General features: G+C 43.0%; 1 protein-coding gene across 14 annotated transcripts in view; it reads right to left on the reverse strand.

Annotated features, from left to right (window-relative positions):
• HMGXB3 (HMG-box containing 3) overlaps positions 1–12,628 on the reverse strand; it is a 69,159-nt gene extending 56,531 nt beyond the window's left edge. For 5 of the 14 annotated variants that reach the window (XM_067032089.1, XM_067032088.1, XM_067032091.1 and 2 more), the window contains exons 1-3: positions 12,127–12,617; positions 9,304–9,442; positions 8,237–8,411 (exon numbers count right to left, since the gene is read on the reverse strand). In XM_067032089.1, the coding sequence (XP_066888190.1) occupies positions 8,237–8,411; positions 9,304–9,440 (312 nt within the window). In that variant the 5' untranslated portion in view covers positions 9,441–9,442; positions 12,127–12,617. Of the gene's footprint in view, positions 1–3,041; positions 3,141–4,285; positions 4,784–8,236; positions 8,412–9,303; positions 9,443–12,126 lie in introns of all 14 variants that reach the window. The other 9 variants (XM_067032084.1, XM_067032082.1, XM_067032081.1 and 6 more) reach the window with 3 other exon arrangements.
• Between the last annotated feature and the right edge of the window lie 2,781 nt (positions 12,629–15,409).

The following is a 15,409-nucleotide window of genomic DNA, read 5'->3' on the forward strand; positions in this document are numbered from 1 at the left end:
AGCAACTAAGCCCGTGAGCAACAACTGCTCAGCCTGCACTCTAGAGTCACGAGCCACAATTACTGAGCCTGTGTGCCACAACTACTGAAACCCACACACCTAGAGCCTATGCTCCGCAACAAGGAAAGACACTGCAATGAGAAGTCTGCGTACCACAATGAAGAGTAGCCCCTGCTCCCTGCAACTAGAGAAAGCCCCACGCAGCAATGAAGACCCAAAACAACCAAAAATAAATAAATTAAATAAACAAATTTATTTTTTTTTTAAATTTGTGGGATGCCACTAAAGCAGTGCTTGGAGGGAAATTAAGCACTAAGCAGCTATATTACAAAAGAAGCTCTCAAATCAATGACCTCAGCTTCTACCTTAAGAAACTAGAAGAGACCAAATTGACCCAAAGTAAGCAGAAGAATGATAGAAATGAGTGAAACAGAAAGCATAAAAACAAGAGAAAAATCAATGAAACCAAAACCTTGTTCTCTGAGAGCAATAAAATCAGTAACCTCTAGCCAAGCTTATCAGGAAAAAAGAAAGAAGACCCAAATTACCAGTATCAGTAATGGAGAAGTAAAATCACTACAAATTCTACAGATATTAAAAGGATAAAAATTCCACAAAACTTTAAACACAGAATTACCACATGATCCAGCAATTCTACTCTTGAGGTATATACCCAAAAGAACTGAAAGCAGGGACTCAGACATTTGTACACCAAAGCTCACAGTAGCACTGTTCACAATAGTCAAAAGGTAGAGACAAACCAAATGTCCATCAAGGTTTACGAATAGGTTAAAAATATATAGTAAACACATGCAATGGAATATTACTCAGCCATAAAAAGGAATGAAATTCTGATACATGCTACAAGATAGATGAACTTGAAAACATTATGCTAAGTGAAAAAGTCAGACCAAAAAGGAAATATTTGCATGATTCCACTTATTTGAGGTACCCAGAACACACAAATACTAAGACAGAAAGTAAAATAGCAATTACCAGGGCTTGGGGTAGAAATAGGTGGGGTGAGGAATGGGGAGTAACTGTTTAATAGATATAGAGTTTCTGTTTGGAAAGATGAAAAAGTTCTGAAAATGGAAAATGGTAATGATTGCACAACACTGTAAATATATTTAACAGCACTTGAATTGTACACTTAAAATTGATTAAAATGGTAAACTTCATGACATGTATATTTTACCAAAGCTTTTTTAAAAAAGAATAAGGGAAGGTTTTGAACAATTTTATGTCAATAAATTTGACAATTCAGATGAAATGGACAAATTCCCTGAAAGACAAACTATCAAAGCTCACTCAAAAATAGATAATCTGAATATTCCTTTATATATATTTTAAAAATCAGACTTGCCATTATAAACTTCCCCACAAAGAAATCTCCAGGCCCGGATGAGTTCACTGGTAATTCTAACCAAACATTTAAGGAAGAAATAATGCCAGTACTACACAAAACTCTTCCAAAAAAAAAGGAAAAGCAGAAAATATTTCACAACTCATTCCATGAGGTAAGCATTACCTTGATACTAAAACAAGACAAACACTGTACAAGAAAATTAGAGACCAATAATATCCCTCATGAATATAGATACAGAAATTCTGAACAAAACGTTATCAAATCAAATCCAATAATATATTAAAAGGATAATACATCATTGCCAAGTGGAGTTTATCCCAGGAACACAGAGTTGATTTAACATTTGAAAAATCGTATTAATCACATTAACAAACTAAAAAAGGAAAAAAAAAAACACACGAAAATTTGGACAAAATCCAGCATCTCAAAAGATACACAAAAATTTTTGAAAAATTCAACATCCATTCCTGATAAAAGCTCCCAGCAAAAATAACTTCCTAAACATAAGGGTATCTTTGAAAAACCTACATCCAATATTATACCTAATGATGAAAGACTGAATACTTTCCCCCTAAGACAATGCATAAAACACAGATATCAGCTCTCACCACTTCTATTCAACACTGTACTGGAGACGTCCTCGAAAAAACCATAAGACAAGAAAAAGAAATAAGGAATCCATATCAGAAAAGAAGAAATGAAACTCTCTTTATTAGCAGACAACACTGCCATCTATGTAAAAAATGCAAGAGAATCTACAAAAAGGCTAGCAGAATACATGAGTTTAGCAAAGTTGCAGCACACAAGTTTAATAAGCAAAAAATCAACTGTATTACTATACACTAGCAGTGAACTACCAGAAATTGAAAATAGTTTTAAAATACCATTTACAGGGACTTCCCTGGTGGTCCAGTGGTTAAGAATGCCCCTTATAACGCAGGGAACATGGGTTCGATCCCTGGTCGGGGAACTAAGATCCCACATGCCGTGGGGCAACTAAACCCGGGCACTCTAGAGCCCACTGGCCACAACTAGAGAGCCCGCATGCTAGAGAGAAGCCTGTGAGCTGCAATGAAAGATCCTGAATGCCGCAACTAAGACCCAATGCAGCCAAATAGATAAATATTTTTTAAAAAATAAAATACCATTTACAATATCATAAAGAAACATGAGATATTTAGGAATAAATCTCAGCCCACATGCTGCAGTGTGTGACGGAAAAAACATTTGAGAATCAGAAGACCCAGGGTCCTCATTCTGCCTTGTTTTGCAGCCCAGTGACCTTGAATCATAGAGAGAACAAGTCCTTTCTCTTCTCTGGACCTTTTTCCTAACCTGCACAATAACAGGACTGAATTAGATCAGTGATCCCTCAATTTTTCTAAAACACGTATGCTTCAGAAATTTTGATAAAAGCCATGGAACCTATCCCAGGAAAATACTCTCTCAAGGAGAAAAGTTTGTATGTAACTTGAGAAGTTCATGGATCCTGCGGAGGTCCATTCACAGACCCTCCCCCACTCCCTCACCCCCAGTTAAGAATACCTGAACCAGAAAAACCTCTGAGATCTTTGCCAGTCCCAATGTCCTAAGTTTGTTAAGACTTTTAGAAAACTACCTGGAAGAGAATTCTTATGGAGCCTTAATCTCCTTGAACTCCCCACACACTGACCAGTTTGATGGAGGTGGGGTTCTCCACAACCGAGTAGGCAGGAAGAGGCAACATGATGAATTGTGCTGCTGGCGCAGAGGAGCTAATCTCACTGGAATCCTGTAGGTACATGGAAAGAAGAAAGTTTTATTGAGATGGAGTGAAGAACACCCAGGACCATCCACAACACTGAAGACCGATCAAGCCCAATAACCATAGATAATGTGCTTATCCAATGGGCACATCAAAAAAAGTATGAATCTACAATTATCTCAAAATAAAAGTTTAATTAAGAACAAACAGAGACAGAGAAAACCAGTACCACAGGGAATGTGCTATCCTCATTTTACAGATGAGAAAACTGAGGTTCTTAAGAGACTCAGAACTCCTAAGACCACATAAGCAGTTAGTGAAAGAACCCAATTCTTCTGACCCTGTCAAATGTTCTTAGCGACCTATTAATCTGCCTTAACCAGTAGCATGCTTCATCATCATAACCAGCACTGCGGCAACAAGTAATAAAACGGATTTACGCCTGGCACAGAATCCTCTGCAGGGGTATCTGCTCTCATCCGTCTAGGCCATAGGGGTGGCCGCATGCTGGTCCTCTTAGCCTAAGCAGAACTACCTCTTTGAGGATGCCATTGAACCCGGGGTACAGCATGGTGGCAGCTCCCCCACTCTCCACTTCCAGGGGACCAGGCTGTGGAATCACTGAAATCACTGTTCTTTCTCCTCAACTGGGCACGATAGAAAAGCCACTGGGGAGATACTTCCCTCTTCTTTCTCAGCTATTAGTCCCATCAACCTGGCCCTGAAGAGAACTTCCGTCTTCCTACTTACTCTGTGCCCAACAAGACTATTGAAAAAAATTCTCCTGAACAGCTCAAGGTGCCATTGTGTTTGCTGAAACAATCTTAAGGGAACATAAAATTCTAACTAATACTAATAGCCAAACAGATCCTGGCTCTGACTCATGGACAGCCCAAATATCATCCCCATCCCTCCTGTTAACATACCTTATCTCATGTGAAGAAAATGTTGGCTATGCTGGGCAAGAGGAGCTGGTGAGAGTGCCTAATAAACTGAAGCCTGGGGACTTGGACCAAGCCTGGGGACAAAAAGGTTCAAGAGGACTGCAGTCCAACTAGAAGTGCCACACCAGTATTCTTACTTACCACTATTTCAGAATCACACTGCATGGTGCTAGCTGCCTTTTTAACAATCCAAGGTAAAGCAAAATCATCAGAACCAAAGTCACTTACCCTCATGACTGTTACCACTGACATGCTCTCCCCAACCTGGGGGTGGGGCACAGCCAGGCTTCCAGTGGGGAGGTCTGGTGAGCCGTTCACTAAGGTCTCTTCAATTACCAGGCTTGTCTGGTAAGGTTGGTGGCTCTCCCCTACCTCCAGGGAAGCCTCATTTAGGAGCACATCCGGGCCGAGGATCTCTGAGGTGGTGATCTCCTGTACAGCACCTGGCTGGGCAAGGGCTCCCACATCCTCAGCTAAGGCCTCCACAGCCAGACATTGTTCTGCCATGCCTGCATGGCTGGGCACTGTCTCCAGGGCAGTGTTAGACACAAGGGATGGTCCTTTAGGGGACATTTGGTTCTGGGCCACACACAGCTCTAGCTGAGAGCAGCTCCGCTCCTCCTGCAGGCTGCTCTTGGGGATGATGATATAATCTGAGCGAGGGAGGATCTTGCGGAAACCTGGGATGTCCGGAACCACAGCGGTCAGTGCAGAGAGTTTAGAGTTCTGAGGATGAAGAAGCCAGGTTGGGGAGACAAGCAGAGATAAATGGAATAAGACCACATAGATATATTCTTATAAGCCTTTTTTTTCTTCTTTTTTTTTCTGCAAAGGAACCAGAAAGACTCCATTCTCTTGACCTAAGACTTAGACAGGGTCAGCCTCTGCCAATAGCAATGTCATCTTCATCTGAATCACACTTTAGCCAATGTAACTTACTCAATCACACAGGAGACAGATAACGTAGATTAGATTCCAGAAAGGGCACTGATCTTGGCATCTGAAACTGTGAGCTGAAATCCCAGGTCTGGCATAGTCTTAAACAAATCCTTTCCCTTTTTTTGGCCTTGCTGCCCCATCTGTAAAACGAGGGAGCTCAATCTGGCTATTTATTTTTTTCTTTTTTTGTGTGGTACACGGGCCTCTCACTGTTGTGGCCTCTCCCGTTGCGGAGCACAGGCTCCGGACACGCAGGCTCAGCGGCCATGGCTCACGGGCCCAGCTGCTCCGCGGCATGTGGGATCCTCCCGGACCGGGGCACGAACCCGTGTCCCCTGCATCGGCAGGCGGACTCTCAACCACTGTGCCACCAGGGAAGCCCAATCTATTTATGAGTTCCTTTCCAGCTTTGATACTTTAGGATTCCAAAGTAGCTGAAGATTTATATACCAGAATGTATAATGCTCAGTGAAACCTTTAAAAGCATAAAATACAAACCAACAGGCCATGTTGGATCTCAGGGCAGCAAGCAAGGATTCTGACATCACTGGCTTCTCCCAGACTTGCAAAGAAGAGAATGAACAGATCACAAAGCTGTCAATAAGAAGGCTTCAAGAGCAAATGTGTATACGGAAGTGGTTATCTGATAAGGACCTGAATATATTGGGAGGTGATGGGGAGGGAGAAGAATATAAATATTAACAGTGACCTAGGATCTTAAGGTTCAGAAAATACTTTCCTGACCTTTAAAACAATACTACTAAGTTAGGTACTATTATTATTCCCATTTCACGAATGAGGACACTGAAGCTCAAGGAGGGTAAACTTCCCCAAAACACATAATTAGTAAGTAGTAAAGCTGGTACTCCAGGCCAGGTCTTCTAAGGAGCAAGAAGACCAGGTACTAGAAGCACAGCCCTGCATGGCTAACTGGCACCAAGAAAAATGTGTTTTTATTTTTTTTGATTTAAACTGAAAGTTACCCAATGAGGAAGACAGAAAAGTTCAAAATGAACAGATAAGTGAGAACTGAAATTAAACAGACCAAAAAACAATTTCAGAAGCATAATTTGAAAGGAACTAAGCCAATTACAAAAGGATCCTTAAATAAATCAAAAGCACGAAGTCAATGAGACTACTTAGGGTACAAAGGAAGCACTCAGAGATGAAAGTTAAAAGAAGCACTGAGATGAAACATGAAAGCAGACTGTCCAAATCTTTTATGGAGCCTTTACTGGAGAGATAATGAAGAAATGATATTCTCAAGTCACACTTTGAAGCAGACAGGTCAAGAGAACAAGACTAAATGGTGGCAAATACATAGGTTGGTCTGGACTTAATCAACAAATCCAAGCAAAAGAAACCAGGGCAGCATGAATGACAGTCATCTTACAGACTGTAATGAATGACACTGGAACCATGGGCCCAGCCACTTGGCAGGAGACCTGAAGGGCTGCCAAGGAGACAGCCTGCCCCAAGGTCTATGACAGGCTCCCAAAGTATGCAGGCAGGAGGGTCCCACCTGAACACCAGGTAATCAGGGGGAGGTCAAACAGCATATAAAGCCTGTCTTGGTATATTCCAGATGCTCATTAAATGCCACCTTTTCTTATTATACGGTCACTGGACATTTAATCTACTAAAGAGTGTTATTTACTCACCAAGTCAGTATGTTCCAAGAACTCAGCTAGGTGTTTTACATTGTCCATTTTAAACATTGTGAATAGATACTATTATCCCCATTTTACAAATGAGGATAGCAGGACTCAAAGGTTAAGTGATTCTTCCAAGGTTACAGCTAGTTAATATTAGAGCTAGTCTATTAATGATCTTGGGGGTAGTAATAGAGATGATGGTAGATATAAATCTACATATGGATAAGGAAAAATCAGTGTAGATGATCTACTTCAATTTTTTTTTTAAAAGCCTTAATAAGGACCTGTATTAGTGTCTGGTTTTAAAAACCGTATCACTCCAGGATTGGGTAAAATTTCCTTATATCATAGGCAAAAAGTTTGTGACCTTATAATGGAAAAACCAAAGAGAATATGTGTACCTTTCCTAGACTCTGCCTCCCCCTCTCCACAGGGACTGTTTCCCAGACTCACAGTTTACAAACAAATCATCTAGAGGAGAAGTACAGAGTGGCATCTCCAAGACCGTAGGTAACATAAAGCTCCTCCAAGAAGGGAAATGCCAAGCCAACAAGTACAAAATAATCTAAATGGCAATCAGTGGCAGATGGGCTCCACTAAGGGAAATACAACCTGTTCTGCTATAACACAGTTGTTGCATTCCTGAAGAACCTTTGCTCTACATTATCAAAACAGAAGTTAGAGACAGGTGTTTCAATTGAGAAAAAAAAGGAGTTAAGGTTAAAAGGTTTCGGCTTGCAATAAGGTTATTTTTCCTGCAGGAATTTCAGTTTAAAAAAAAAAACAGCAGTGTTGACAGTTGTCAGTCCATTTTATTCCTCTGAACTAGAAATAACAAAATGGCTGACAGACACAAACCTAACTGCTTCCTAGCTTATTCTTTAATCCAAGCACTCAAAGGCTCAATGTCCTCCATCAATTTCACCTTTAGCCTTGCACTTTTCCTTCTGGCACAGTTCAATACCACCAGTGGTAACAAAAGAATGTGGCCTTAAATAAAGCAGCTGTGTCTACCTCTAAACTTACAAGCCTAATTGCTCATTACGTTATAACTGACAGTGGTCAGCACAACACAAATTAATTATACTTATACTCAATTGATAACATGAAAATTCATGGTGTAGGAAAAATGCCTGTAGAAGCTACTCTATAAAAGAAAAATAACACTAACTACCCACAAGGACAAGTGGCTCCAAGTTTTGCTAAAATTCAGAAAAGGAACCTAAGGCTCACTGGAGATCATGCACTGCTGCAAGCAAAGAGTAAAGAGAGTGCAGGACATGACCGAAATGGAAACAGACAGGGAATTCCCTGGCGGTCCAGCATTTATGACGCGGCACACTGCCATGGCCCGGGTTCAATACCTGGTCAGGGAACTGAGATCCCCCAACCCACGCAGTGCAGCCAAAAAAAAAAAAAAAAGGAAGCAGACAATATCAGACTCAAGAAAGGTAAAAATGACTCGATTCAAAGTTTTCCTAAGAGAGAAGGAAACAGGAGAACAGGGGGTTGGACTCCCCAAAGCCTCACCACTAAGGCAATGGAGGTATTAGCTGAAGAAGAGAAAAAAAAAAAAATTACTTACAGGATCCAAACCTTCTTTCTCTAGTTTGGCTTTCTCCAAGTAGTAACTCCTCTCCGCCACACTGAGAAGCCTCCAACTCTCACTAATCTTCTTATTGATCTCAGATTGAGGGAGGTGGGGGAGCTCCTGCTGCACTTTCAGGTAGATATCGTAATAGTACAGAAGGTAAGCAGACCTGAGGAAGCAAAGGACTCCTTAAGGTTTTCCCTCACTCAACCAGTAAATACTACAATGTTTGAGTAGTGAAGAGCTAAATACAAAACCCAGCTTTTCATTTCAAAAGCATTTCTCTAAATAGAGACTGAAGCAAAGAAACATTTAAATAACACCTCCAGAGGGTGAACAGGGGGAGGTTTCTCCCTCCAGAAACGTAGAAGCAAAGGCTTGTCTGGTCTACTTTTCCATGACCACTTTTTCTGCAGGGATGACTGGCTTAAATCCCAACATGGGCAAAGATGGATAAAGGTGTCCCGTCATTCCACTTTCAGGAAAAGTTAATTAGAGGACTAATTACCACTCACACCCTACCCTTCTACACAGCCTTTGGTCATCTCACTGGTCAACAGCACCTCGCCAAGGCGGAGAGAGGGAAGCAAGTAGAACTATCAAAGTGACCCAGTGCTGGGAGCCTCAGCAAGAAGTTTGGAATGTTCACAGTTAAGAGGGAGATTAGAGCTACAATTTGGATATTTTTTATAGATATTATTGGCACTATTTATAATTCCAAATTTTTACTGATGTCCTAATTAAATATTTAAATAACAATGGCATTAATAAGAAATAAAGTGGTTCTCTTGTAGCGAGCTTCCACCATTTGTGTGTATATTTCCTGCTAAAGCCTAGAAACACGAACAAGATTTGGACAGGAATGGCAACTGCTGGCATCAATCGGCCACTTCCCACTCTCAACCACCCTCTCCCCACAAACCCCAATGCCCATCAGGAGACTTCAACAAATGACATGGCACTCTCAGTGAAACTGGACACACAGGCTGAAGTCTTCTTCAACACAGCTCTCCAAGCAGCTTCTGTTTATAAATGCCAGCTATCAAAATGTGTTGGCTAACCTGGGTTTCTTGGCCTTTTCTCCATGTATTTTATACTTTTTCTTCTTCTTGGGTGGCCCAGGGGAGGTGTAACAGTAGGCTTCCTCAATTTCCTCCATCACGACAGTTACCTCAGTACCATCATATGATGCATCCATGGCTAGAGGAAAGTCAAACATAAACAAGGTTCAAGAATCTACCCTAAAGGGGACAGCAGCCTCCTGATCCAATGATCCTTATCTCTGCCAGGGCCTTAAAACTCAGTCATTTGCCACACTCATCAGATGGATCCTAAGAAGCACCTGGGGAACCTACTAAACATTCAGATTCCAGGGTTCCACCTCAGCCCTTCTGAATCAGAATCACTAAATCATTGTTATTGCCTTAACAATCACGATTGTTAAGGCAATCCGTGTCCTTAACATGTGCCAGATGAGTCCTCTGACTAGGCAAACCTGGGATCACTAGCTTAGAGAGCCCTTTCACTTATATTCACTCATGGGATACTCAGTAATCCTTCAACTCAAAGATTAGTCCCACATTGCAAGAATTCCATATGATAACAGGTAAATACTTGGCCAGGAGTCAGTTCTGGACACTCCCTCATGGCATCACCTTAAGCAAAATGCTTCACTGATCCACTCATTCATTCAAACGTGTTAAGTGTCAATATGTAGCAAGTTTCTTTACATTCTGCCAGTTTGTATGACTTTGGGCAGGTCCTTTAGCTGCTTTAGGTTCAATTCTCTCACACATTAAAAAGAGATGTCTCACCCACCTTACCACAGACTTATAGTGATAAGGCTCAAGGACATAACTCCATTTGAGAATAGTGCCATACAAAAAGGGTTCATTATTAAAGACGAATCATCTCTGCCTGAGATGCTTAACGACCTGGCCAAGGCCACCACACCCAGGGACTTGAAAGGCAGATTTTTTAGTTCAAAAATCCAACTGTGAGCCTTCTTCCATTATACTACACTGCTCCCATCTCCACCCACAACCCTCTAAACCAGCACTGTTCAAGAAACTTTTTGTGATGACAGAAATGTCCTTCATCTGTGCTCATCCAATACAGTAGCTACTTACGGCTATTGAGCACCTGAAATATGGCTTGTGTGATTGAAGAACTCAATTGATTTCATTTTAGTTAATTGTAATTAGTTTAAATAACCACACATGGTTAGCGACTATGGTATTGAACAGCTCAGGTCTAAACAGTAATCTGACAGACTGACATTAACTCTCTAGCACTGCCCTAAGAAACAGAAAACCTACTAATAGCTTTTCCTAGGGAAAGGAAGGCATTAAAAAAATTCAATGACCAGTTCAAGAAGAGTTAGTTTATTTGTGGCCACATTCTAAGTTGGAGTTTCACCCACAGACTCAATCCTTGGGTTCAAGAAGAGTTAATTTGTGGCCACACGCTAAGTTGGAGTTTTACCCACAGACTCAATCCTTGGAATGGAGAAAGGCTCCCAAAAACCACTTGAATTTTATGAGAGAGAAATAATATAGTTGCTCTGGAAAATCTGTCAGAAGATAATTTAGGATTCTGGGAAGAAGGAGCTGTGTAAGTAAATACAGAACTGATATGTGTATTACAAGGCCCACTCACATCTCATTTAGAACTCACTCCACAAATGATGTGGTATCTGATAAGGTAAAATGAGAAAAAGAGCACTGAGTGTTGAGTCAGGAGACCAGGATCCAAGTCTAAATTCTAACCATGCGATCTCAGATAAGTCTATTCCCCTCCCTAAATTTCAGTTGTTCCTCAAGTGAGACTGAAGAGGCTGAAATCAGTGGCTCCTAACTTTTTGAGAGGCAAGAATCCCTTTGAGAATGTTGTAAAGCGGGAAAAACCCTCTCCCAGAAAATGCAGACAGATATTTCACCTATAATTTCAAAGATATACCTGAGGCTAAGAACACATTATTCCTAAGGTTCTTTCTAGTTCTGTACCATCTCTAAATGATTTCCCTTCCCATTGGAAAACAAAAACAACAACAAAAAAACCCCACTGCATTCTGTTATAGTGCAACTCTGGAGGAGAACATAACCCGCAACTTGGCTCGGTAAGAAATAGGCCAGTGCCTTCATTAGGTAAGGGATGCTAGGGTTCAAATCAAGGCTATGTGGGGACGTGCTTTTTTTGCCTTTCATAATTGACTTCTCAGCCCTTGAGTCTTGCAGAGAAAAATCAATAACTGCAGGAGAGCTTCTGTAAAGAATGACGTACAGGGTTTCAGCACCCAGAGCAAAACAAATTAGAAAGCAAAGTCATTACAATCACATTGGGGTAGGGGCAGGAAGAGACTACCCTGAGTTTTGGCTTGTTTGAGTAGCCCAGTTTAAGCCTGGGTCCAAGAGTATTTTCAGATCCTAGGCCTCAGTACAGCAATGCAAAAAAAAAAGGCACGATAATATAAAGGTTAAAACCAAGGGCTCTGAAGGGCAGAAGATCAGGGTACTAAATTTAAGTTACTCATTTTAACAGCTCGCGTAACAGAGCTCTATGACCTTGAGCAATCTACTTACTCTAAGCCTCAGTTTTCTCATCGGTAAAAGAGACGTAAGGCAGTACTCGAAATTTGTGACACGCTTTCACTGTCCTATCAGATCCTCCTCGGAACCTCATTAAATGGCTTCTGACGGCTCAGCAGTGGGCTATGGTCGGCCTATGGGCCTTAGATGTCCCAAAGGTACCGACTACGGGAGGTGGAAACTAAGGCTCACTACTCCTACTTCGTAGAAGAGGCAACAGGGCTCAGAGAGCCGCAGCTCCCACCCAGCTCGTGGGCGCCCAGCCGGTGCGGTGCGGCGCTCGAAGGCGGGACTTACCCGGAGAAGCGTGCAAGCCGCGCGGCTCACATTCCTGGAGGCGCCTGGCCAGGGGGCTCGACGGGGGGGCTGGCCGGCGCACTCGCGCTCCCCGCTGTCGGAGAGAGGCGGCTCCAGTCGTGGCAGTGGCAACAAGGAAGTGGAGACGAGGGCTCGCGCGCGCATCCCGGGGGCTAGAGGAGCCCCGGCCCCGCGGCCCCGCCCGGCGACACACGGCACGGAGTCGCGACAGCCCCTCTCTCTCTCTCCTTCCTCGGAGTCGTGATATGGGGTTGTAGAGGGTGGGTGTGGGAGCACAGGTTCTCTCCGCAGGCTCTTCACCGACGCCTGCCGAGAGCCCCGGGGGTCAAGCCCCGGGGAGCCCGAGGAGGACAGCAGGGACACGGGCGTCGCCCCAGCACCGGCTCAGCAGCAGCAGCAGCAGCTGCACACCTCGGGTCGCTAGGAAAAGCCGTCCCGGCTGCCCTCGCGGCGCTCCGGAAGCGGCCGGCGGCGCGTGACTGCTCGCGACCCCTTGCGCAGGCGCAACAGTCCAGCCCGGACTGAGGGGCGGGCCCCCAGAAATTGCTTAGAGGCTTAGAAGGGGGCCGCTAAGGCAGACGGACTACTTCCTGCTAGAGGTTCCGGGAGGAGGAGGAAGCTGCGGCCGCCCACGGTGGACGCCCTCAGCCCCCGGGCATTGCCGTAGGGCGTTCAGGTAAATGGGGCGGGGCTGTGGCGAGCGTGAGGGGTCGAGGCCCCGCCTCGCCTGTCAAAGCCACTTCTGGCCAGGGGAGCCCGAGCACCATCCTCCCAGCACGGCGTTCAAGGCCTGACCCCAGTCCTCATCACTCTGTCCCGGCTTGTTCAGGACAGGGTTCTTAGTGCCGCATGAAGCCGTCCTCCTCACCCCAGTGATCTGCCCTCAATCCGCCTCTCCCACTGTCCCACACACAGTAATGGTAGTGAGTGATTCAAACGGAGCGGAATGACCATGTGGAGAGGCTCTGGAATCAGATAAGGATTGTATTGTCCCTTCCCGCCGATGTCACAGATGGTGCCACATTCGTACAAGTCCCCTCATCCTCACTACCTTGCAAGTGCATTTCCAATCTGCCTACTTTTCTCCATCTACCACCGTCACCAGTCTTCTAGTCACCGTCATCTCCTGCCTGGACTGGGGCAATTTCTTCCCAATCTCCTCTCTTTTCCCACTACAATCTATTCTCCACGACACGCAAATTGATCTTTTTGCACTGTAAGCCTGATTAGGTCACTCTCTGTTTAAGACTCTCCAGTGTCCTCTTGTTTACTTAGAATAAAATTCAAACTTATCTCGACCTACAAGACTTTGGTTTGGCTCTTGATTCATTCTCTTTCCACATCTCTTCTCAGTACTGGTTGTTCCCAGAACAAGCTATATAGCACTCTGTACTGTTCAGAATGCTAGCTTTGTGCTGAGCCTCCTTGGGATTTAATCCCAGTCCTACCACATGTAAGCAATATTAAGCATGGAAAGTAACAAATTATGTTTACAAAGGACCAATAATTGGTTCTCATTTCAGTAAATGGCATCACCATCCACTCAATTGCTCAGTGCTCAAGCCAGAAATCTGGGAGTTATCCTTGACTTCTCTTGCACCTCACATCCAGTCCATCAGCAAGATCCTCAAAAACATAGTCCCAAACTGACTACTTCTTACCATCTTCACTATTACTCTATCCAAGCCACCATTATTTCACATCTGGACTCGGGCAACAGCCTCCTAACTAGTCTCTTTCTTTTTCTCTGACACCCTTCCATTCCATTCTTCACACAGCAGTCATCTTTCTCCTTGCTTAAAATCCTTCAGGAACTTCTTGTTGCACTCAAATTAATATATCCCAACTATATATGGCCTACTAGGCTAGACTGCATTTACCTTCAGATTTAGGGCCACCTCTTAGGAAAGTGGACTTTACCTATTAGGTTCTCCACCTTGCAACCAAAAGACTCTTTCTAAAGTACAAATCTGATCATGTCATTCCAAAAACAAAAAACAAAACTCCAAAGGCATCTTATTGTCCCAAGATCCTTGTTCTCTTCTCCAAAGACTTTTTTTCCTGATCATGTCTTTTTATTTTCTATAAGTACTTCATTGCCTTTACACATATTTCCTTCTATCTCATGAAAATTCCTATTTGTTTATACTTTAAGTCCCAACATCAATATTTTTTCCTCTTTGAAGTACACTGCCCATCTGTATCCCACTTCTGTTTTCTCGTTCACAGTACTCTGTAACCTCTGTTATAGTACTCCATACTCTGGTTTTGTTTTCCCTGGTAAGCTCCTCAATGGTAGGCACTATAGGCTGCATTCATCTCTGTATGGCTGGCATCAAGCACAGTGCTTAGCACACAGAGGATGCCATGAATGGATACACAGACGTGTGGGGGTAGTGACAAAAGTCAGTCCTTAAAAAGGGGCAGTCACAGCCTGAAGCACAGCAGCTTCTCTTGTTCTTTGAGGACTCTCATGATAAAAGGTTTAAGCAGGCAGTTACCAAAACTGCTACTGTTGGATCACGTTCATTTCCTTCATAGCACATATCACACTCTGTAATTAACTAATTTATCTGTTCACTTATTGTTTATCTCCCTACATCACATTGTATTGTTTCATAAGGTCAGGGACCTTGACTATGTTGTTCTTCACTGTGTCCTTACGACTAGGCACCTGTAAATATTTAATAAATGAATGTGTGGCTATGAGAAACATCTTCCGGCAGTGAAAAATCCTTCCAAGCCAAGCAGCGATAGAGCTATGAAGATCTCACTGTGGTGGAATTTCAAGCAGGACTATGGAGTTGCAGGAATAGCACTGATCTGAGTCAAGAAATTTGAGCTGTATGAACCTGGGTAGGCCCCTTCCCTGGGCCTCAGTTTCTGTATCTTTAAAATGAGCCAGATAATAATTCCTTGAATTTATACAATGCATTGCCATTTGCAAAGCTCTTTTACCACCTCTTACTTCAATATAGTCTCACAGTAGACAGACCAGACATTGTTATTATTTTTACAAAGGCTCAGAAAGTTTAAGTAAACTAGACTACATCTCTTTTATTTCAAACATTATATGAGTCTGTATAAATAACCTCTACAAAGAGTCAGTAGCATGATCCTATCTTCTCTTGACTTCAGCCTTATATTATCATTTTTCTAATACAATTTTTAAAAATCTGAACCCATCTTTTAGGGGGAATCCATTATCTTTGGTTCCTGATAGGTACTCCATTTTGTCTTCTCAGTTTTCCTCACTTGTGGC

The sequence above is a fragment of the Kogia breviceps genome, chromosome 4 (genome assembly GCF_026419965.1).
Source record: "Kogia breviceps isolate mKogBre1 chromosome 4, mKogBre1 haplotype 1, whole genome shotgun sequence".
NCBI classification, from domain to species: Eukaryota; Metazoa; Chordata; class Mammalia; order Artiodactyla; family Physeteridae; genus Kogia; species Kogia breviceps.